We start from the raw sequence: 23311 nt of genomic DNA on the forward strand, positions 1-23311 counted from the left end.
AACTTTTTATCACTAAAACTTGATTTGCAAAAAAACACTATTTTTAATTTTTTTTATTTTTTGATATGTTTTAGAGGACATAAAATGCCAACTTTTCAGAAATTTCCAGGTTGTGCAAAAAATCTTTGACCGAGTAATGAATTTTTTAATCAATACTGATTTTTTCAAAAAATCGAAATATTGGTCGCAAAAAAATTTCAACTTCATTTTTCTATGTAAAATCAAATTTGCAATCAAAAAGTACTTTAGTGAAATTTTGATAAAGTGCACCGTTTTCAAGTTATAGCCATTTTTAGGTAACTTTTTTGAAAATAGTCGCAGTTTTTCATTTTTTTTTAAATAGTGCACATGTTTGCACACTTTTGGAAAAAATATTTTTGAAAAGCTGAGAAAATTTTCTATATTTTGCTTTTTTGGACTTTGTTGATACGACCTTTAGTTGCTGAGATATTGCAATGCAAAGGTTTAAAAACAGGAAAATTGATGTTTTCTAAGTCTCACCCAAACAACCCACCATTTTTTATTGTCGATATCTCAGCAAGTAATGGTCCGATTTTCAATGTTAATATATGAAACATTCGTGAAATTTTCCGATCTTTTCGAAAAAAATGTTTTCAAAATTTTTAAATTAAGACTAACAAATCAAAAGGGCATAATATTGAATGTTTGGTCTTTTTGAAATGTTGGTTTGAAAATTTTGAAAATATTTTTTTCGAAAAGATCGGAAAATTTCACGAATGTTTCATATATTAACATTGAAAATCGGACCATTACTTGCTGAGATATCGACGATAGAAAATGGTGGGTTGTTTGGGTGAGACTTAGAAAACATCAATTTTCCTGTTTTTAAACCTTTGCATTGCAATATCTCAGCAACTAAAGGTCGTATCAACAAAGTCCGAAAAAGCAAAATATATAATTTTCTCAGCTTTTCAAAAATATTTTTTCCAAAGGTGTGCAAACATGTGCACTATTTAGAAAAATGAAAAACTGCGACTATTTTCAAAAAAGTTACCTAAAAATGGCTATAACTTGAAAACGGTGCATTTTATCAAAATTTCACTGAAGTACTTTTTGATTGCAAATTTGATTTTACATCGAAAAATGAAGTTGAAATTTTTTTGCGACCAATATTTCGATTTTTTGAAAAAATCAGTATTGATTAAAAAATTCATTACTCGGTCAAAGATTTTTTGCACAACCTGGAAATTTCTGAAAAGTTGGCATTTTATGTCCTCTAAAACATATCAAAAAAATAAAAAAAAATAAAAATAGTGTTTTTTTGCAAATCAAGTTTTAGTGATAAAAAGTTAAATAAAAAAATCACCAATTTTTTTTTACAGTGTATCATTTTTTTTCAGTGTAGTCTGTATCCATACCTACAACATTGCCGAAGACACCAAATCGATCAAAAAATTCCTTCAAAAGATACAGATTTTTGAATTTTCATGCATCATTTTTGTATGGACAGCTGCCAAATTTGTATGGAAATTTTTATGGACAAACTAATGATGCAAAGTGGCTTCTTTAGGCATACCGAAGGCACCAAAAAAGTTTCAGTCGGATTAAAAAATACAAAAACTAAAATTGAAGAAAAAAGACCGATTTCGTAGAGAACTGCACAAAAATAAAACTCCAGAAATAAAAAAATCCGAAAAATTAAGAATTAAAAATTGATAGGAATCTGAAAAATCTGATTCAGAAAATTGAATAATTCAACAATCCAAAAACTAACTTTGGATTTTTTAAAATAAAATGAAATAAAAATTTGGCAATTCTGAAATATTAAATCAAAAGAAATTTTAACAATTAAATAAAAAAATAGATTTCAAAATACGAAAATAAAAAAACATCAACATTCAAAAATTAAAAAAACTAAAATTTAAAAAATCAAAAACAAAAATATTATTTAAAAACAGGGATTTGAATTTTGTTAATACAGTAAATTCGTACGATTATCCGAACTCCTCGTTAAAATTTCACCTTCACCCTAGATTGTATATCTACTGTTATTTTTTAAAAAAGGTCCTATAATCATATAAAAGACAATAGCTTTAGGACCCTTAAAAAACAAGCAACTCTAGATATTCTTTCAAAATAATTTATTCTTCAAAAATTTTAAATAATCTGAAATTTAGAAATAAACATATTTGAGTAATTCTCCACCAAACCCGGAAATGGATTTTATTTATGTTTTTTAATTCGGCTCAAACTTTTCGGGGGCCTTCCCTATAACAAAAGAAGCCATTTTGTGGCATTGGTTCACCCATACTAACCTTCACACAATTTTGGCAGCTGTTCATACAAAAATGTCACCTACATATTCTAAAATCTGTAACATTTCAAGGATTTTTTTGATTGATTTGGTATTTTCGCCAAAGTTGTAAGTGTGAGAGTTCCAAAAAAGTTTCCACGTGGTTTGTGGATAGTCTCTTTACATTTTTTTTTATTAGGTGCACAGTTTTCAAAGAAAGCAATTCGAAGTTAAATTTTGTCCAATAAATTCCGGTTTTTTTTAACAATAATCTTGGTGCAAAAAGCTCAGGTTGATGTGCACCGTTAAGTAAAATTCGGCAGTTCAGAAATTAAAATTTTTAAATAAAAAATTTACTAAATTTTAACAATTAAAAAGAAGTTAAAAAGTTGTTTTTTCGCCAACTCGAATAAAAAAAAAAAAACAAAATTTTTAATTCGAAATGAAAAAGTACAAAAACATAAAAAAAATAATATACTGCCGTTCTACGCATAATTGTCCCATGTTCAAAAAAGTCCAACTGAGAAAAACGCGATTGAAATTTTTCGATCGTTTTTTGTGTTTCTACGCATAATTCTGGACTTTTTTTTGAAGGGTCCAATAAACCAAATTTCTAGTTTTTGCTTTTGGGGTGTTTTCCAATACCCCTGACTCAAGGCGGTTTCAAAAACAATCCTCTATATCCTCTTGCTATAGCAGACCAGACAAACAGAGCAATTTCTACAAAATGAGCCTTTTTTGTTTTTTTTTCTGTATGGCTTAATTTTTTTAAGTTTAATCAGAACAAAAAATGCAAATAAAAATCAAATGGCCGAAATCGCAAAAATATGCTTTTTTAATATTGAAAAAAACAGATTTTTTTAAAAAATTTTGAATTATTTATATTTTTGGATTCAAGCCTTTTTCAAATTTAAATTTATCTGAAAAAAATTAAATTAAATTAAAACTTTCCTGATGCGCGTATGAGTTAAAATGAGTTATTTTGGCTTACCGTGCATCGTTCGTTATATATCGAGCCAAACATTTCATTAGGGCACAAAACCAAAACGTAAACATTCGGGATTATTCCACTATTCCATTCAATAGTACACTCCCTACATGCCCTCCAAGAATCAGATTGATAACAAACAATTTCCTATTGAAAAAAATCAAAAACACAAAAGGGCACATAATCATTTTCACTGCAAACTAAAAAAAAGTTCAAATGTGCCCTTTTATTTTTCGTTAGTTTCTCTTACTTAAGGAACTTTGTGTGTTATAAAGTGAACTTTTCATGCATTCTTAACATTAATTCACCTCAAAAAAAAGTTTGGTTTACTTTTCACCAAGGATTTCTGCAGAGAAAAACTTCGTCAAAAAACAATATTTAATACGGTCCAGCGGCTGCTATTCAGTACACTTTAGAAGAATTTTTATGTTTCACGTACCTCATTTACACTATTCAATCACAAAACTTCACCAATTATCAAAATTTCTACTGAATTCCTCATTATTTCTAACTAAACAAAAGGGCCCGTAAACATCATTCCAAACAACAATGCGGTGACAGCACTTTAGTGCCCTTTCAGCTCTCTTCGAAATTGCATTTAGAAAGGGCCCATTATGAACAACAGTTGGAAAGTTAAAAGGGCCTAATAACGAAATTTTCTTAATTTATGAGTTTTATTGCGAAAATCAACAAAAATTAAGAAGCATTTAAGCAGAGTTGAGGATAATGATGTGTTTTATAGTATCATCAGTAAAAATACCAACAGTCAGGCTTCTTTTTTAAATAGGAATTGAAACAAGTTGTCCACTTTTTGCAAGCGATTTTCTCGAATCGCGGTTTTTGGTTTTGTGCCCTAATGAAATGTTTGGCTCGATATTATCTGGGTATCGAGGTTTTTAAGCGAAGATGGCGTTCGAGGGGTGAACGCCCAAAATGTCAAAATCACGCAGTGGTACCAACATTACGGAACAAGTGTGCCATGGCATGACAGCCATATTTTTTTTCTAATGTTGGTGCTACTGCGCGATTTTGACATTTCGGGCGTTCACCATTCGAGCGCCATCTTCGCTTAAAAACCTGGATATTCTGGGACGGGACGGCTGGATAGAGTCTTCTTATTGAGTGTTTACGTTTGTATTCTTCTTCTGTTTTTTGCAAGAAAATTCGTGTTCTTAAACAAATATCAAGCAATCTGTGATTCAGATAGCTTGACAATTCAAATTTTCTTGATGATGTTTTTCAACTCAGTGCTCAAGCATGTGGATGACTTGTTGTTTAGTTTCTCCTCGCAGATTTTTTTTTTTGAATTTGGCTGTTAAAATTTGCGGTTGGACGTGGGTGGAGAATCCTGAGTTTATATTCCATCGTTTTACGGTGGATCCGTTCATAAGGAGCTGCCGGATACAAATTACTTGAAATGGTTGGCAAATCAAAGATGAGTCAAAAAATGTTCATTTCTTCAATTTTCAATGTGTTTTTTATATGAAAGATTTTTCATTTTCATTTGGATGTGAAAAATGCAATACGATTTCAATGCGTTTTCTTACATCAATCTAAAAAAATCCTAAAAAGCCTGCAAGCGAGCCTGCAAGTCATTAAATGGGAGGGGAGATTTTTTTTGATCTGCTCCTGTCGTTGTCCCGTTACGCAAAGAAAGTAAATTAATCTTTCCCAGTTCCCCAAAGAGGAGCACGTCGAATTCAACGGCGATTTTTACTCAACTTTAAAGAAAGTTAACATTCCTTAGGTCGCACGCCCTAAGGTGTCAGAATCGAAAGAAATGGCTGGCAAAAATTCAAATTTGTACCAAGGGGGAGGAAACTTCAAAAAATATTAAGAACATTTTGGTAGAATAACGAAGTTTTAATATACTTTTTAATATATTAACGAAATGTCAACCATAAGTTCTCACCAACGCTTGAAGCACCTTGATTTTGACAGTGCAAGCGGATTGTTGTTGTTTTGTTTTCATTTATCAGATGATTGAAATATTTATTTTTAAGCACAATTGAATAATAAAAAAAAATTTATAATCATAGGCCGTTCGAGGGGCGGGTTGGGAGATGTTTCGTTCCGCCGCGATATTTGTGGACCTGATTTGGACCTCAACCTTGACCTCAACACTTTATCGTGCTCATTTGCCTTAGATGTCAGGGACGTTGACTGGCTTCATTATCCGTCTCCAAATTGGGTACTAAAGCCCTATGTCAATTTTTATGTACAACGGTAAATAACACGATTAAAAACAATTTCTGATCACTTTTTTTCTATTTAATGCAAAATTTTTTTTTGACTAGACAACATTTTTTCGATGGATCAACTATGGTCCCCTTGGAACGAGCTGTCAAGTAGGAACTTTTCTGTCAAGAAGGACCGCGAGGTTAATTTTTCAAAATTGATTTAAAAATCCATTTTAAACTCTTTGTGGTCGTACAAAGGTTCATTGTACTCAGAAAAATAAGCTTTATCGCTGTAAACAATAATATCAGCAATCTAAGCTTCATTTTAGGACCCAATTGACCGTGTCTGGTGTAACATCTTCGGTAGGGACTCTTGACACATTGGCTGGCCACTTTTGTTTGGCTAGAGCTAGCCGCCGTGCCCGACCAGGCTCGATTGACCGAATTTCCACCGTCAGACAGGCACTTGCGTTGGCATGAAAACACTTCAGAAAATGTCACCCTCCTATACTACTGTTGCGCTCATGAGGCTGTTCCTTTGGCACTGACATTATAGCCGTTCGAGGTACGGTTGGCAGAAATTCCGTCATGCCGTTCTGGACAGAACCAGCTACAACGGAATCCATCTTCCGGCAATCGCATGTACTCCGGAGATGGCAAAGTTACAGCTTCCAGTTGGCGAGTTTGAACGATATGTGAGTATTTCCTGTTAGATACTTGGAACAGAGTTCAAAGTTGGCCACATCCCGTTCTCGGCGTGAAGAGCCTGGGTGGAAATCGGATGGGAACCTGGCTTGTAAGACAAGCCGCTTGCAAGCGGCAACGGTCGACCGACGACGGTCAACGGTAAACAAAAACAACAACAAAAATCTGACTTTTCTTTACGTCAGCTATGACATTTCTATTAAAGGTGTATATATTCAGGGTGGGAAAGTATTAATATAATAACGAACGTTAGTATACTTATTAATATAATAAGTAAAGTTCAACGGAGTTTCCTGCCCCTTGATTTGTACCAATTCATTCACTTCAAAGAGCATAAAAGTTTGTTTTTCAATTTGTGGCAATGTGTTGAAATAAAAAAGTGCAAAAAAAAATCAAATAGGCTAAACTGTGGCCATTATTTTTGTTTGCTTTTTAAATCCAGTTCTACAATGTTGTTTCTTCACGCCACATTTTAATTTCATGGGAAACACAGGTTTAATATTGTTCAATTTAGATGACATTTCTATGTAACGCGCAAAAAAAAAAATAACAAGAGTTTTAAATGGGCAAAAGAATAGTCGTTTCATGAAATGTATTGTTTTTTAAAATGAAAATGCTGATAAGTCAACATTCGGTGTACGATAGAAATAAATGCCTTTCAATTGAAAATATTTTATTCAATCTATTAATGCAATTTACAATTATTTGTGAAATTGATTTAAATTCGTTTTATTTTTATTTTTTCAACTCAAATTACATCCCAGTATATTATTATATAATCGGAATGGTTACACGCTCAAACGGTTTAGCTAATTTGTAAGGAAATCTTGCTACCTTAGTTTTACCTGAATTTAGATCAATGTAACCTAAATTATTTGTACATAAAAACTAAAAATTGTTGTGGAGCAATTCCATGCCAAATAGGGAATCGGTTGTACCCGACCCTCTCCGATTTCAATGTAACTTTGTAGACATGTTATCCTTCGCTTATCCAGGTTTTTAAGCGAAAATGGCGTTCGAAAGGTGAACGCCCGAAATGTCAAAATCACGCAATGGTCCCAACATTACGAAAAAAGTGTGCTATGGCATGACAGCCACATTTTTTTTCTAATGTTGGTGCTACTGCGCGATTTTGACATTTCGGACGTTCAACATTCGAACGCCATCTTTGCTTAAAAACCTGGATATAAGCCATTTTTGTGTATATGGAGCCAGTTCCACTCGATAATGACATTTGAGAAGGGCGTAAGTGTTTTAAATATTTTTGTAATTCGGAATTTAAATATTTCTGTATTTTGAAGCCGTTGCATCGTATCAAAAAGTGGTCAAAGACAAACTTGTAGGAAATTTGACGGGCTTTTCGATAAAAATACACTGAAAGAAAAAAACACTCCACTTTTATGAGATTTTTTGATTTTTAAGTTTAAAAGTCAAATTTGAGGGGGAGCCCACGATTTTTTTTCGTTCAAAATTTTTGTGAAGATAGCCTAAGATGTTACAAAAATACTCACGAAAAATGCAGGATGGAGCATCTCACCTAAAAAAATACAAAAATCATTTACTGAAACTGTTTTTTTGAAAAGTGCTCTAAACGTCAAAATTTTCAAAAGCCGAATATGGGAATCGATTTTCCAGACAATTTTACATAAAAGTCTTCATATCGACTACTGTCCTAAGTCCTATCCTTGTGAAGTTACAGCGGTTTTAAAAATAAAAATGTCGAAAAAATAGGTTTTTTGATGGTTTTTGGCAATTTCTATATGACAGACTTGATTTTTCAGTCTCGTAAATATTTTTACCGGAAAGCTCGTCCAATTTCCCATAAGTTTGTCTTTGACCACATTTCAATTGGATGTATGGGCTTACAGATATAAGCTAATTTACTATCCAGGTTACTATACTACACTGAAAAAATATGATGTTTTCAGCTATGAGCAATGTAATTAGCTTATATCTGTAAGCTCATACATCCAATTGAAATGTGGTTAACGACAAACTTATGGGAAATTGGACGAGCTTTCCGGTAAAAATATTTACGAGACTGAAAAATCAAGTCTGTCATATAGAAATTGCCAAAAACCATCAAAAAACCTATTTTTTCAACATTTTTATTTTTAAAACCGCTGTAACTTCACAAGGATTGGACTTAGGATAGTAGTCGATATGGAGACTTTTATGTAAAATTGTCTGGAGAATCGATTCCCGTATTCGGTTTTTGAAAATTTTGACGTTTAGAGCACTTTTCAAAAAAACAGTTTCAGTAAAAGATTTTTGTATTTTTTTAGGTGAGATGCTCCATCCTGCATTTTTCGTGAGTCTTTTTGTAACATCTTAGGCTATCTTCACAAAAATTTTGAACGAAAAAAAATCGTGGGCTCCCCCTCAAATTTGACTTTTAAACTTAAAAATCAAAAAATCTCATAAAAGTGGAGTGTTTTTTTCTTTCAGTGTATTTTTATCGAAAAGCCCGTCAAATTTCCTACAAGTTTGTCTTTGACCACTTTTTGATACGATGCAACGGCTTCGAGATACAGAAATATTTAAATTCCGAATTACAAAAATATTTAAAACACTTACGCCCTTCTCAAATGTCATTATCGAGTGGAACTGGCTCCATATACACAAAAATGGCTTATATAAGCGAAGGATAACATGTCTACAAAGTTTCATTGAAATCGGAAAGGGTCGAGAAAAAAGTACCTGAAAAATTCCTGTTTTGGGCTGGAATTGCTCTGTGTTTAAAATGTAAATTATACTTTATTCTTTGGCAACTTCTTATTAATCAATGGCCTTCTTTTCGTAAATCTTATACTGAAACCGCACCCCATTCTCCTCCTGCACCTCCTCTGCCACATCGGCATCGTTCCCCACCTGCCGGAACTCCTTCCCAATCTCCGGAAAGAACGCATCACACTCGAACGGGGCCAATATCTCGGTCAAGTAAATCCGATGGCAGTGCCGCGACTCCATGGCCTCCTTGTAGACCGCGCTTCCTCCAATAATCCAGATGTTTTCCACCTGGTCCTGGATTTTCGCCAGAGCGTCCTCCAAGCTGGTGCAAACCAAAACCCCTTCCGGATAGGTGTTGGAGGCGGGGTCACGCGTTAGCACGACGTTCAGACGGTCCGGCAGGGGACGTCTGCCTTCCGGGATGCCAAAGTACGTCTTGCGGCCCATGATGATGGCGTTGCACTTGCCGGGGTCTGCGACCCGTTTGGTCATTCGGGCAAAGTGCCGCAGCTCGGATCTGGGGGAATATTTTTTGTTAAATTTTGAGTATTTTTAAGTTGGTTGGTAGAATTACTTCAACCGCCAGGGCAGATCACCCTTGATGCCGATTCCACCGTTCGAGCAAACGGCCACGATCAGGGAAAACTTTTTCATGATTTTTTGAATGTTATGTTTTAAATACAAACTGTTGATTTAATTTAAAAATAACAAAAACAGAATTATTTTACACGTTAATTTTAAAACACCAGAAATTGGCATCTAAACCCGTTGTCGGGCAGTCGATTGTCCATTTTAGGCTCCACATCAGTTCGACATCGACGCTTTCCTTGCTGACAGCCGACCCGAGTGCGGTCACCCTGTTTGGAGAATGTCAAAATCCAAACGTCAACTTTGTTGTTTGAGTCATTTTCCTCAGGTTCTAATCGGTCGGCGCAGGTGCAAATTTTGCAAAATCGACGCGAAACTTGATTTTCTTTTCGTGATTTTCGCGGTTTTTCAGTGTCTTTAAAAAGAGAACACTAAAAATACGATTTCGCTTCTCTCAAATGCGATATTGGTTGATTAGCGTCGCGAGTTATTGCTAATTTTTGCTCCAGCTCTTTCCGCTGACGTTCTTGTTCTGCAATGTTTTTGTGTTGAAAGACCTCCGGTAACCGTAAATATTTAAGTTTTTTCGTGAAATAGCGGTTCGCGCTCGGAACCAGTCACAACTTGTTGCTCCAAAGTGCGGATTATTGATTTCCTGTGCAGACGAAGAGGGAGTTGTTGACTTGGCTGTTTTGACTTCGCTGCAGCTGCCAGTTCGCGATGATTAATGAGTTTTAAAGGAAGAAATTCTTATCAGCTGGAAACTTGAAGCATGGAGCCTGGCTCCAGCGGTCAGGGTGTGGCCGAAGCTGCTGAACACTCGTACCAGATTCACAACCTGGAGACTGTCACCGAGGAGGAAGGTTTGAACCACTTTTCGTTTGGGCTTTTTGGGTGAAAACGCTTACTAACCATATCTTTAAGGGCTTTGGTACTCTTCTAGCAGCTGCGATTTGGTGCTAACTTCCACAACACGAGCAATGCCCTGATATCTGTTCCGTTTCTTTGCAGATAACTTCAAAGAGTGGCCCCTGCTCGTGGAAGATAGCACCAAATCCCAGCTGAGTTGGCCACTAACACGGTTGCTTCAACAGCTGGACCGCCAGGTCCAACCGCAACGAGAGCTAACCACATTCGATGTACTCTTCACAATCGCGTATTGCGTGGGCCTCGAAGCTGGCTACGTCCCCGTCGGCCACAAACTGACCTCCAACCAGCCCCTCTCCCGATACGCGTCCTTTGACCGCAGAATCCTCATAATCTTTTCGAAAATCATCCCCTCAAACTTCTACAACCGCGAAAGTCGAAGCTACCGGCTAGATATTACCCTAAACTCCGACGACCAGCAGCGCTGCTCCCTGGTCGGCATAAAAAGTGGAGACTTCCTCTGCCTAACCTTAACAATCCTCAACCGAACGGACCTCCCCGGACGGAGTGTGTTCCTCCCGGTTTCTCGCTTCGTCCCACTGCTAAACTTCCACAAACTCCCGCTTTCCTGTCAGAATCTCCTAGAACTGTCCCACAAACTGAAAAACGGACTCTTTACGCCGGTTCGTGACGATCTGTGCCAGGACGCGGATGCCGCGCTGTATCCGTCGCTATACGGACTGCCGGATGAGGTTGTGGCGCTGCTGGTGCGGAGGTATCTCGGCAGGAAGGATCGGGCTCGGTTGGGGGCCACTTGTGGCCGGTTGAGGGAGCTGGTGAAGATGTATCGGCCGGAGGGAAGGTAGAAGCTTGGGAAGTTGCTTAGACTAGTGGTGGTGATATTGAAATAAAAGGTATTTGAACCGTAGAGCTGCTTTTCCCTGGAATGGAAAGGAAAGAACTGTCTTTGTAAATACGAATTGCTTGGTTGGGTTCTTTCAAGCGTGCTTTGCTCCTGTAAATATTGCTTTCCTGGTTACGGTGGCTTAAAATAGTCGTAAGACCAACCTAAAACAACCCTTAAAATTCGCAAAACCCTTTTCGTCACGGTCTTCCGACAGAGCACGACACGTCTTCTTCGTCCAGAGCTACACAGACTGCAAACTCTTCCGGGGAAGATGGCTCGTTACTCCAACATCAGGGTAAATCGCCCCACGAGGGCATTCTGGTGCCCCTGATGCACGGGATCAGCTTGAGCGAGAACAATAGCCCGCTTACGCTGCGCCGGGACAGTGAGGGTGGTAAGTACGGGAGGGAGGGTACCTTTTGAGAAAAAGTTGATCATTGAGGAAAATCCAGTGGAAAATGAGTTGAAATTTTTTTTTCATGTTCTTATCCCAAATATGAATACCAGTTTTACAGAGCGAGTAGTCGCGTTATATCATGGAAAGTAGTATCTAAAGCATTTACGGGAAAACAATATCCCATTGCAGATTCTAAAATTTATTATTTTTGGAAAATTCGTGCTCAAACTCAATCCACTTCAAAGAATCATCTTGCGGTTAATTTTACGCAGTAGGCCTGGCCAATTTAATAGAGATCTCCACGGTTTCTCTCACGCACACCATGATTCTGTGTTAGTATTTGTATTTAAAGTATAGAGTTATCTAAGCCCGCTCTCACGCACACTAGTACATGATTTGTTTTGCTGGCTGGTACAAATTTTAACCTCAATCTTTTTCATGTACGTATACGCAATACATGCGCACGTAGATAGCTCTATTGTTTTGGTTTTGATCGATTGTGATTGGCTGAATTCCGAGCAGCTGATTTTGTTTACACTACGGAGACATAGGCAAATCGAGTAGCCAAACTGGCTTGTAAAAACCAGCTGTTTACCACGTGCTCGTTGTATAACAAAGGCCACAGCTGATTTTGACAGACGAATTATTCTACTCGATTTGCCTATGTATGTGTGTAATCTTGTTACAAACTAACACACTCTCGCGCGTGGATATCTCTATGTGTGTGATGTTTGGATGCAATGTAATGCAATACCAAAATGTTAAAAATATTTAATTAAGCTAAAGCATTGGATGGCAGGATGTCTTCGACGGACTGGCTGCGCTACGGTTAAATTAGACTTCATTAGATCAGAAATATGATATATTGAACAAAGTAAAAAAAAAAAACAAATAATAAACTCAATCAACAAAATCTTGCATTGCGATAATGAGCCTTCCACTTTAGTCCACTTTAGTCACGATATCTCATTTTTGTCGCATCTGTGGAAATACAATGTCCCTTCTCTGAAGGTCCCGTGCTCCCAACGAATAGTTGCCAAAAACCAAAACTCGGATCGTAAACTCGTATAGTTGTTCGAAAAGATCAGAAAATTTCACGAATGTTTCAAATTTTAACATTGAAAATCGGAACATTCGTTGCTGATATATCGACATTGCCATTGGTTGGGTGAGACTTAGAAAACATCAATTTTCCTGTTTTTAAATCTTTGCATGGCAATATCTCAGGAACTAAGGGTCGTGTAAACAAAGATCAAAAAAGCAAAAAATAGAAAATATTCTCAGCTTTTCAAAAATATTTTTTTTCGAGAGTGAGCAAACACGGGCAATAATTATAAAAATGAATAACTGCAACTATTTTCAAAAAAGTTACCTAAAAATGGCTGTAACTTGAAAACTGTGCACTTTATCATCGTTTCACTAAAGTACTTTTTGATTGCAAATTCAATATTACATCGAAAAATGAAGTTGACATTTTTTTTTGCGACCAGTAGGGTAGAGGACCCAGTTTTCGCCCATTTACTGGATTTAGGGGATTTAATCTGTATTTAGCAAACTTATACAATTTTTTGGTTGAATTTATTATGCAGCTTTACATATTCATTCATTTCTAGTACTAATTGAAACTTTCCTAATGAGTTTCTATTGTTTATTAAGTTTTTATAAGCTTTTCAAAAAAAGCCTTACTGCAGCCGCCATATTTTTGTCAATTTAGACTACAGCGGGTAATAATGTTAATGAGGGAAAACAACTCATTTTGTCCGAAAATAATGTAAATGAATAATTCATTAGTTCACTGTATGTCTGAATTTCATAAAAATCTAGTGATTTGCCTGTTTTAAACGTTTACCAAAGGTTATTTCAATAAAATAAAGTGGGCGATTTCTGGGGTCATGAAAAAACATGCGATCCAATTTTCAGGGCGAAATCTAGTATTATGTTTTAAGATTTTATCTAGAACCAGTTTTCGTTTACCATAAAATCTTATCTAATCGCAGCGAAATGTACTTGACAATATATTTGGAAAATTGTAGATTATTTTTAAAGGTTAAATAATCATTTTAATTACTTTCATTCATAAGGAATTTTGGTATAAACATCAGTTTAAAAATTAACCTATGCTAAGATATGGGACACCTAGTTCAAATGTTGTAAAAGTTTACTGGTACAAAGGAGAACAAATTAAGCAGAGTATGGAGAAGTAGTTATATAATGTGCTTATACATGTGCTTTAATATTTTTATATGGAGGTACTCGAAGTTTTATATTGAGTCAATTTGGGACCGAATGACCCATAGGGTTAAAGCTCTCCTAACACAATCAACAACAACATGTCTGTCATGTCAATCTCAAAATAAGTAGGATATCTGAAAAAAAAACTCCTACACCCAAAATTTAGAGTCGAGATAATCGTTCTCTCAAAATTTATTGAGGGCTCAGTGCCAAAATCGATAGAATAATGGTACCAACTCACACCATCATAACAAATGAGTTCATTCGTTAGTTGAATCAATAAATCTCCAACAAGTGTCATACATCGACTTCTGACTTATCCTTGGTCACCAAGCTGTGGTGGCCGAGGCAGCTAAGTCATTGGATTGGTTTATCAAAGGTCTCTGGTTCGATTCCCGTTGTCGACACTTTTGGTTTTTTGTTTGACGGATGAACTTTTTTGCAAATGAACCTCGAGAGAATAGTTCTATCGCCCATCTCGAGCTGTGTTCTCTGCGTCCGTGAATGGTACCACTATTCTCTCGACTCGAGACCATCATTCTCTCGGACTAGCGCTGCCAGTTTTGGGTGTAGGATTTTTTGAACCTCAATTTATAATATGTACGACAAAATATGTGCACATCAATGAAATTGAGCTTCGGGTACATGTTAAACGCAAAATTTATTAAAACGCAAAATTTTATCAAAAATGAACATGTAAATGATAAAAACCTTGTGGAAACTTAAAATCAAATAATTTATCAATAATAAATTGTCATTAAAGTGTGTACTATAACCCGAGCAGGGGTAAATAACCAAAATGTGCCCTTGGTTGCCCAGTAATAGATGGTAAAATACCATGAAATCATACCAAAATCTTGTATGTGTAAGGGCACAACAATACCAAACCATGTTATTCCAAGGGTAAAATAATACCTCAAAATAAAACCATTTCAATACCAAGTTGAGGTCTTCTGGATTTTTGAACATTGCTTGAATACCAAAACTTGGTATTGCCATGGTTTTATTTTTAGGTATTCCCGCGCCCTTGGAAAATCATATTTTGGTATTTCTGTGGTCTTTCACATACATGATTTTGGTATGATTTCATGGTATTTTACCATCTATTACTGGGCAACCAAGAGCACATTATGGTCGCTGGTATTTGAACAAGTAATACCAAAATTTGGTATTTTCATACCATTTTTAGTGCAGCAGTTGCAGTTAGTGAAAAAACGGAAATTATTCATATGCAACAGCCAAATCTACTCACCTGATGATTCCATGTTGTTATTAGTGATATTCTTCACCACACCGAATGCATTTGTCATTGATGAACGGCCTGTGCTTGAAGTTCTTGAAGCTTCTGAAAAATAACAAGATTGAAAAATAAGTATTATTAAAATGAAACTGAATTGAAATTCACCAAAATTCATTAATCTGTCGATTGACTCGTTTTTCAAAGTATTTGGTTATCCCGACTTAGAGATATTTCAACGTTTTTGAAAAAAATATTAGGCTGGTACAAATATTTTTAAAAGTTTTTGTCAAAATTGGCCCGAAAAATCAGGGGGCAAAAAAAATATTTTTACAATAAACTTCAAAATTTCAATGAAAATTCAAGTGCAACCAGCTGAAATCAAATTAAAATACATTCTTCTGCGTTTTAAATCATTTTTAGCATGTTTGGGTTTATTAAAAAATCTTAAGATCTTTTGAAAATTTTCGATGCAAAATCTTTTTTTTTGATACAATTTTTGTTTTTGTCAGATCTTAGATTTTTTGAAAACTAATGATTGCAAAACAACTGAACAAGTGTAAAATGCATTTTAAAACACATTTTTCATTTAAATGTGTAGACTATGGCTTGTTATTTAAATTTTTATATTTTTTTATTTTTTTGCCCCCCCCCCCCCCCCTCGACCTCGGCCAGGGCCGAGGGACAAAAACTTTTTTAAATATTTGCATCGGCCTTAGTGGGTATATCACACTAATTTTTAAAATCTTCTCTAACATTTTTGGGTTTCAAGTCATTTTAGCGCAAAATTAATTAACTCGTAAAATTTTTTTAACAGATTTCCCATAGTTTCAGAGAAAATTTATGAAACCTTTCAATATTCAAATAATACCAAAATGTGCCATCCTGACTTAGAAAATTTTCCACAATTTCAAGTCATTTCTGTAGGGGGTATATCAAAAATGTTTAAAATCAAGTTTGAAATTTCCGGTTTTGAATGGAAGCATTTGCTTTGAGACATTATTTTAGCGCAAAATTAATTATTTTGTCAAAATTGGTCAAAATTTTCCCATAGTTTCAGAGGAATTTGATAAAACACTTAAATACCAAAATAATACCAAAATGTGCCATCCTGACTTAGAAAATTTTCCACAATTTCAAGTCATTTCTATAGGGGGTATATCAAAAATGTTTAAAATCAAGTTTGAAATTTCCGGTTTTGAATGAAAGCATTCGCTTTGAGACATCATTTTAGCGCAAAATTAATTATTTTGTCAAAATTGGTCAACATTTTCCCATTGTTTCAGAGGAATTTGATAAAACACTCAAATACCAAAAGAATACCAAAATGTGCCATCCTGACTTAGAAAATTTTCCACAATTTCAAGTCATTTCTATAGGGGGTATATCAAAAATGTTTAAAATCAAGTTTGAAATTTCCGGTTTTGAATGAAAGCATTCGCTTTGAGACATTATTTTAGCGCAAAATTAATTATTTTGTCAAAATTGGTCAAAATTTTCCCATAGTTTCAGAGGAATTTGATAAAACACTTAAATGCCAAAATAATACCAAAATGTGCCATCCTGACTTAGAAAATTTTCCACAATTTCAAGTCATTTCTATAGGGGGTATATCAAAAATGTTTAAAATCAAGTTTGAAATTTCCGGTTTTGAATGAAAGCATTCGCTTTGAGACATCATTTTAGCGCAAAATTAATTATTTTGTCAAAATTGGTCAACATTTTCCCATTGTTTCAGAGGAATTTGATAAAACACTCAAATACCAAAAGAATACCAAAATGTGCCATCCTGACTTAGAAAATTTTCCACAATTTCAAGTCATTTCTATAGGGGGTATATCAAAAATGTTTAAAATCAAGTTTGAAATTTCCGGTTTTGAATGAAAGCATTCGCTTTGAGACATCATTTTAGCGCAAAATTAATTATTTTGTCAAAATTGGTCAAAATTTTCCCATAGTTTCAGAGGAATTTGATAAAACACTTTAATACCAAAAGAATACCAAAATGTGGTGTTCGATCATTGACAAATTCTGCAATTTTGCAATATCAAAACAATACCTTAAATTGGTATGATACCACATTTTGCTCTTGCATAATCCTTAAGACAAATTTTAAAGGGTCCAAGAATACCAAAATTTGGTATTGATACCAGAGAAAGGTATTATTACGCATTTCCCTTGTTATTTACCCATGCTCGGGAAAGTGGGCGATTTCTGGGTCCTCTACCCTATTTATTCTTTTTGAAAAAATCAGTATTGATTTGAACTCGGTCAAAGATTTTTTGCCCATTCTGGCATTTGATATCCCCTAAAACATATCAGAAAATGATCAAATATAAAAATAGTGTTTTTTGCAAATCAACTTTTAATGACAAAAAGTAAAATAAAAAATCATCAATTTTTTTACTGTGTCTTTTTTTTTCAGTGTAGTCCTTATCCATACCCATTACTTTACCCAAGACACCAAATCGATCAAAAATTCCTTCAAAAGATACAGATTTTTTAATTTTCATGTATCATTTTTGTATGGACAGCTGCCAAATTTGTATGGAAAATTATATGGACAAACTAATGATGCAAAATGGCTTCTTTGGGCATACCGAAGGCACCAAAAAAGTTTCAGCCGGATAAAAAAATACAAAAATTAAAATTAAAAAAAAACGATTTCGTAGAGCATTGCTCAACTGAAATAATGTATTAAGCATTTTTGATACGTTTTAGATTGAAAAAAATAAATAAATAAATAATAGAAAACGCATTTTAGACGACATTTTAGAATATCATCGCTTTTTCGGTGCTACTTTACCTCAATTTATGTGAAATTACGAATAAAAAAAAGATGTAAATCCTAATTTTGTATTGTGTACACTGTAAAAAATAAATAAAATAAAATGGAATATTGAAAAATATGACGGTTGAATATTACCTCTTTTTAAATGTAATTTTACCTAATTTTGTGTGGAATAAGTGAAATCACACAAACAGATCTCGAGTGAGTTTTCAAAAAGCCGTAAGAGCCATCGTGACCTCCAACACTAATATTCGTTTTTCTCCAAATTGTAACAACATTTCATTTATTTTTAGTTGGAGACGTGTAGATGAACAATCTTAAGCATTTTTGAAATTGGTTTTTCGTAATTAGGTCGAAAACCGATGCAAAAAAGGTTTTGTTTACCGTCTTTTTGAAACCTAATCCGAGAGATGTACTTTACACATTTTTAGTTATATTTTTTTCTGACACAATATCTTTCAACATTTCCAGATGTAATATTGCCATTATTTTATACTTTGATAAGAATTTTACAATACATAACTTTTTTTTGTTATGAATAAGGCTGGTACAAATATTTTTAAAAGTTTTTGTCACCCCCCCTTCAAAATTGGCCCGAAAAATCAGGGGGCAAAAAAAAATATTTTTACAATAAACTTCAAAATTTCAATGAAAATTTAAGTGCAACCAGCTGAAATCAAATTAAAATACATTCTTCTGCTTTTAAAATCATTTTTAGCATGTTTGGGTTTATTAAAAAATCTTAAGATTTTTTGAAAATTTTCGATGCAAAATCTTTTTTTTCGATACAATTTTTGTTTTTGTCAGATCTTAGATTTTTTGAAAACTAATGATTGCAAAACAACTGAACTAGTGTAAAATGCATTTTAAAACACTTTTTTTTATTTAAATGTGAAGATTATGGCTTGTTATTTAATTTTTTATATTTTTTTATTTTTTTGCCCCCCCCTTGACCTCGGCCAGGGCCGAGGGACAAAAACTTTTTTAAATATTTGCATCGGCCTAAATTGTAAGACATTTTCGGATTTTTTTTGCTGATAAAACATTTTGATAAATAGAAAACAAAGTTTACTTTGCCAAAAATCAAAACAATCTTGAACAGTATTACATTCCAGACTCGATTATCCGAAGGCCTTGGAAAAATCCACTTCGGATAATCGAATCATGAGTTTTTTTTACCTTTGTATCATTTTGTATTGTGGGCGAGTCGAGTCTGGACTGTGCTTGTATATTATTTAAACATGGCCAAAGTTGATCTCAGAAAATACTTGTTTTTAAACATTGAAACAGGTAAAGATGTTCTAATTTTTTTTAGAGATATGCATTTCAATGCTTTTTAAAATTCAAAATTGGTAGTAAGTGCTGTATGCGATTGGTCTAGAGGTAATTCTAATTTCATTATTAATTTGGAGTTTTGTTTTTAAACATTGTTTTTTCAGATATTTTTTTTGATAATGTTTGCAATAGCCTTATCAAAGATCAGGAACAAAAATTAAAGAAAAGTGATGAACCATATTTTCTTTAATTGTTGAACCTTTAGGATGCTGTAATTGAATGTTAAACTTCGACTTTTTTTGTTAAGGTCCTATAAACACATAAAAGACAATAAGGCTTTCTAGTCAGAAATTTACCAACACATTCAAAGTATGTTTACATGACAGCTGGACGTTTGTTTGCATCAGGTTTCCTATCTCTTTCTAGCAAAAAAATTTTGTCAGGCGACTTCTAGCTGCTTTTTTTGACTGACTGCCCGATATGTCAGCCAACATACTTCGCAGGGCTGTGACAGCTACAGCTCGATCATTGTTTGCATCAGGACACTTTGACGAGGAGTTCGTCATTTTTGGGTTGAATTATATTTTTTCCACTGGGCCTAGAAAGCCTTATAGCTTATAGGACCTTTTCAAAAAAAAAACAAAAAAAAAACAAAAAAAAAACAAAAAAAAAAAAACAGAAAAAATCTGGAAATGGTTGTAAAAATTTAATACATTACATCGCCATCACTATAAATGCTTTTCCACTGGGTTTCCCAATGAACCAACCCACATAAGAATAAAATATATGTTTAAGGATTGTTTATAATTTATATTTGTAGAAAGGAGTGTCCGAACTCGCCCAGTGCTTCATAAAAATAAAGCATAATTTTCATTCAGTATTTCTTAAAATATTCATTCAAAATTCCCATTGATCCATTGTCCAACCGTCTGTCATTGTCAAAAAAACAAACCCACCTCGCCATCCCCTTAGCACTGGGACAGTTCGATTCATTCTCGGAGAAAATCATTCAAAAAGAGCGACTTCACGCAAACAGCAAGCAGCTTTAGGTCTCTGTAGTAGTGCCATCGTCAGACAATTCGAGTAGTGTGTAGTAGCGAGAGTCAGTCGTCAGCCGTCGTTCGTACGTGGTGTACGGTGCGCAGTACACCGTTGTGTTTCCAGCGGGTAACCGTGCGTTTAATCCGGGTGTCCAGAGAAAACCTGTGGGAAAGGGGGCAGGTCCTTTCGTTCCAGGTTGTGTCCCAAAAAGGGGACCGCGGCGGCGTCTGAATCCGTCGCGAAACGGTGCGTCGTTTCAGCTGGAGAGCCGTTTTCCTCTTTATCCAGCACAGCTCGTGCGCTGGAGAACGGAGGAGGTTGCTACAACAGCAACAACAACAGTGTTGCTGACTGCTGGTACAACTACTAGCACAAAGGCTGGGGAGCTGGTTGGTGGCGAGGCTGTTGCAATTTGGCAATGTCCAGCGGGATTGGTGGTGCCGAATTCCGCCGAAGGTTGACGGGGATAGGAAGAAAGTGTGTGTGAAGATTGCTGAAGCAATAGAAGCTTGTGTTGTTGAGTGAGAATATACGGAAGAAGGTGGAAGCCGACAAACGGCGAGAAATGGAGCACGACACGGTACAGGTGCAGTAGAAGAAAAGGAAGAGAGTGAAACGAAGGAGTGTTGAGGAAGAGAGTAAAAGGCAGCGACTGCAGCAGCAGTCTGGATGAAGGGAAAATTCTGATTGTGTGAGAAGAAGCAGAGGGAGAGAAAAGCGCTGCATTTGCAAGTTGTGAGTGAATACTCTGGAAGAGAGAGGGATGAAGTGGTAAAGAGGCTGAGGAATGCTGGCTGAGGAAGCTGAGGTGTGGATGACAAGCAGACAAGCAGTAGCGTAGAATACGAATACGGTGGATAGCAGCACGCGCGCGAGTGTACGACACACTTGGGGCTTTGGTGTGGTGAGGAAGTGGTACAAGAAGCGCAAAGTCGTGTTAAAGAGGCACCCAAGGTTTGGTCACCCGATCTCGCAAGAAGAATAAGAGAGAGAGAAAGAATCGGGTGCTTTAAATGAGAAGAAAAGGAAGCTGTGTGTGAAGAGTGGAGAAGGCCAATTTGGCGTATGCGTGAGAGGTCGTGCAAGTGCTCGTGGGGAAGAAGCAAGAAGGTGAAGCAAGAGAGCGATTATAGAGGCGAGTTCGATAAATATACACAACTCTGGAAGGAAGAAAGAGTGAACGCAGAGGAGGAGGGCAAAGGAGTGGAAGGCGCGACACCGACGACCGAGCCAAGCTGGTTAAGCATGTGTAAGTGCCATGATTTTCTTTTATACCTTTGTACAAGAGACTCCACGCAAAAGCTTGACGAACTCGAACTCGTAAACACGGCGAAAGAGGCAAGCAAAGAGTACAAACATACCAACACAAGCACGCGTCAAGACTTATCGTAAATAAAACATGGAAAATTGAATACAAGAAAAAAGAGACGAAAAAAGTGTAGAAGAATGTCAAAAAACAAGTTTTTGTCCCGAAAAATAGTTTTTGTTTGTTGTTTCTTTCACTTCCTCTTGTTTTCGTTTTTATCCCCAGAATTCTTCTCGCTGTTTTTGTGCGTGTGTTTGTACTCCTATCCTCTTTTTCTGGTTTTGGGATGGATGCTGCGATAGCAGTTTTATCAGCGCGGTTTACGTTTTTTTTGTGTGTTGATTCTCGTTTGGAGCATGTTGTTTTTGTTGGAGGGAACAGGTTTTGCTTCCCTCTGCTTGAATAATTTCTGTTTGATAGAGTCCTACGACGCAGACGTTTAGCGTCATGTTTGCGTGGCTTTTTTTAGGGTATTTGAAGGTGTCATCTACGTTAAATAAAAGAGTTCTCGTAATATTCAAAGAAAAAAAAAAGATTTTTTTCATGTGAAAAAAAGACATTTAGCACTATTCTGCCATAATTGAAAATTTGGCTATTATGCCAAATCAGGTATTCCGAGAAAAACGTGTTTTAGTGTTTGCCACCAAATCTCCGTCAAGGCAATTTCCCATAAGAGTGCAATATTCGCCGTTTGGTTGTTCGCATCGGCAGCCAAATCTAAACACTATTTTAGTAAAAAAAAAAAACATCCTTTACCACCTGGTGCTAATAACTCGTTTTTGCTTAAAGTGGATATTAGCCGTTTTTTGAATGCTGGGCAGTATTTACAAAAGTGGTAAAATAACATAATATCTTTCGATATTTTAAAACAAAAAGTATCACAAAGTGCTTTACACACTATAACAGTTATTTTCTACACAGCTAAAAAAGTAGTAATCCAGCTGCGTTTAAAAGGCCTGGGTGTAAAATAAATATTGCATTATGTTACTCAATTTTATGTAATTTTACACCCTGAAATATGTAACCCATCAGTATGGGAAACCTACTTGACCGAAATGTCAAGCTCATATTTGCGTTTATCCTTAGAGCTATTTATCAGTCTGTTGGCTGAGTGGGCTAAGGCGCCAGTCCTTACTGTTGGTGCTGGGTTTGAATCCCGTCGGTTGCAACTTTTTTTTGTGTTTACAAAAATTGTACATGCAGTGTGTAATATTAAGTGTTTATTTTGACGAAGGTGACGTGCATGCTTTTGCATGCGATTTTATCATCGGATTTTTTGCTGTGTATGTTTCAATGAATTCATGCAAATATTTTTTTATTTGGTCCAAAATTCAAAATATTGAAAAAAACCTAAAATTGCCTAATTTGAATATTTGCCTTTTTATTACCAAATCATTATTTCAATTTTTAAAATTAATTATTCGTGTTACAGTCCTGACTCGATTATCCGAAGTCTCGTTTATCCGAAGTTTCGATTTTCCGAAGTTCGATTATCCGAAGGTTTGTATGGGACTTCGAATAATCGAAACACGAACAAAAACATTTTTTTTCGTTCGTCGTTCGACCCCATTTTAGTCAAATTTGAATAGTTGATTGCTTATTAAGAGCAATTCCATGTCAAATAGGGAATCGGTTGTACCCGACCCTCTCCGATTTCAATGAAACTTTGTAGACATGTTATCCTAGGCCTATATAAGCCATTTTTGTGTATATGGAGCCAGTTACACTCGATTATGACATTTGAGAAGGGCGTTAGTTTTTTTTAAATATTTTTGTGTTTCGTAATTTAAATATTGCTGTATCTCGAAGCCGT

The 23311-nt window shown here is 35.4% G+C and overlaps 2 protein-coding genes across 2 annotated transcripts; one reads left to right on the forward strand and one right to left on the reverse strand.

Moving 5' to 3' along the window:
- Nucleotides 1-8219: 8219 nt before the first annotated feature.
- Nucleotides 8220-9579, reverse strand: LOC120412610 (dihydrofolate reductase). Its single transcript, XM_039573158.2, has 2 exons — nucleotides 9432-9579; nucleotides 8220-9374 (listed from the first exon to the last, which is right to left on the reverse strand). Exons 1-2 carry the CDS (start codon nucleotides 9509-9511, stop codon nucleotides 8906-8908), a joined length of 549 nt encoding a protein of 182 aa, XP_039429092.1. The 5' UTR covers nucleotides 9512-9579; the 3' UTR covers nucleotides 8220-8905.
- A 137-nt stretch (nucleotides 9580-9716) lies between these two features.
- On the forward strand, nucleotides 9717-11240 carry LOC120412568 (protein nutcracker). The gene is made up of 2 exons (XM_039573079.2): nucleotides 9717-10308; nucleotides 10457-11240. The coding sequence occupies exons 1-2, from the start codon at nucleotides 10218-10220 to the stop codon at nucleotides 11176-11178; spliced, it is 813 nt and encodes a 270-aa protein (XP_039429013.1). The 5' UTR covers nucleotides 9717-10217; the 3' UTR covers nucleotides 11179-11240.
- The last annotated feature ends 12071 nt before the right edge of the window (nucleotides 11241-23311 follow it).

Source organism: Culex pipiens, chromosome 3, assembly GCF_016801865.2.
Source record: "Culex pipiens pallens isolate TS chromosome 3, TS_CPP_V2, whole genome shotgun sequence".
NCBI lineage: Eukaryota > Metazoa > Arthropoda > Insecta > Diptera > Culicidae > Culex > Culex pipiens.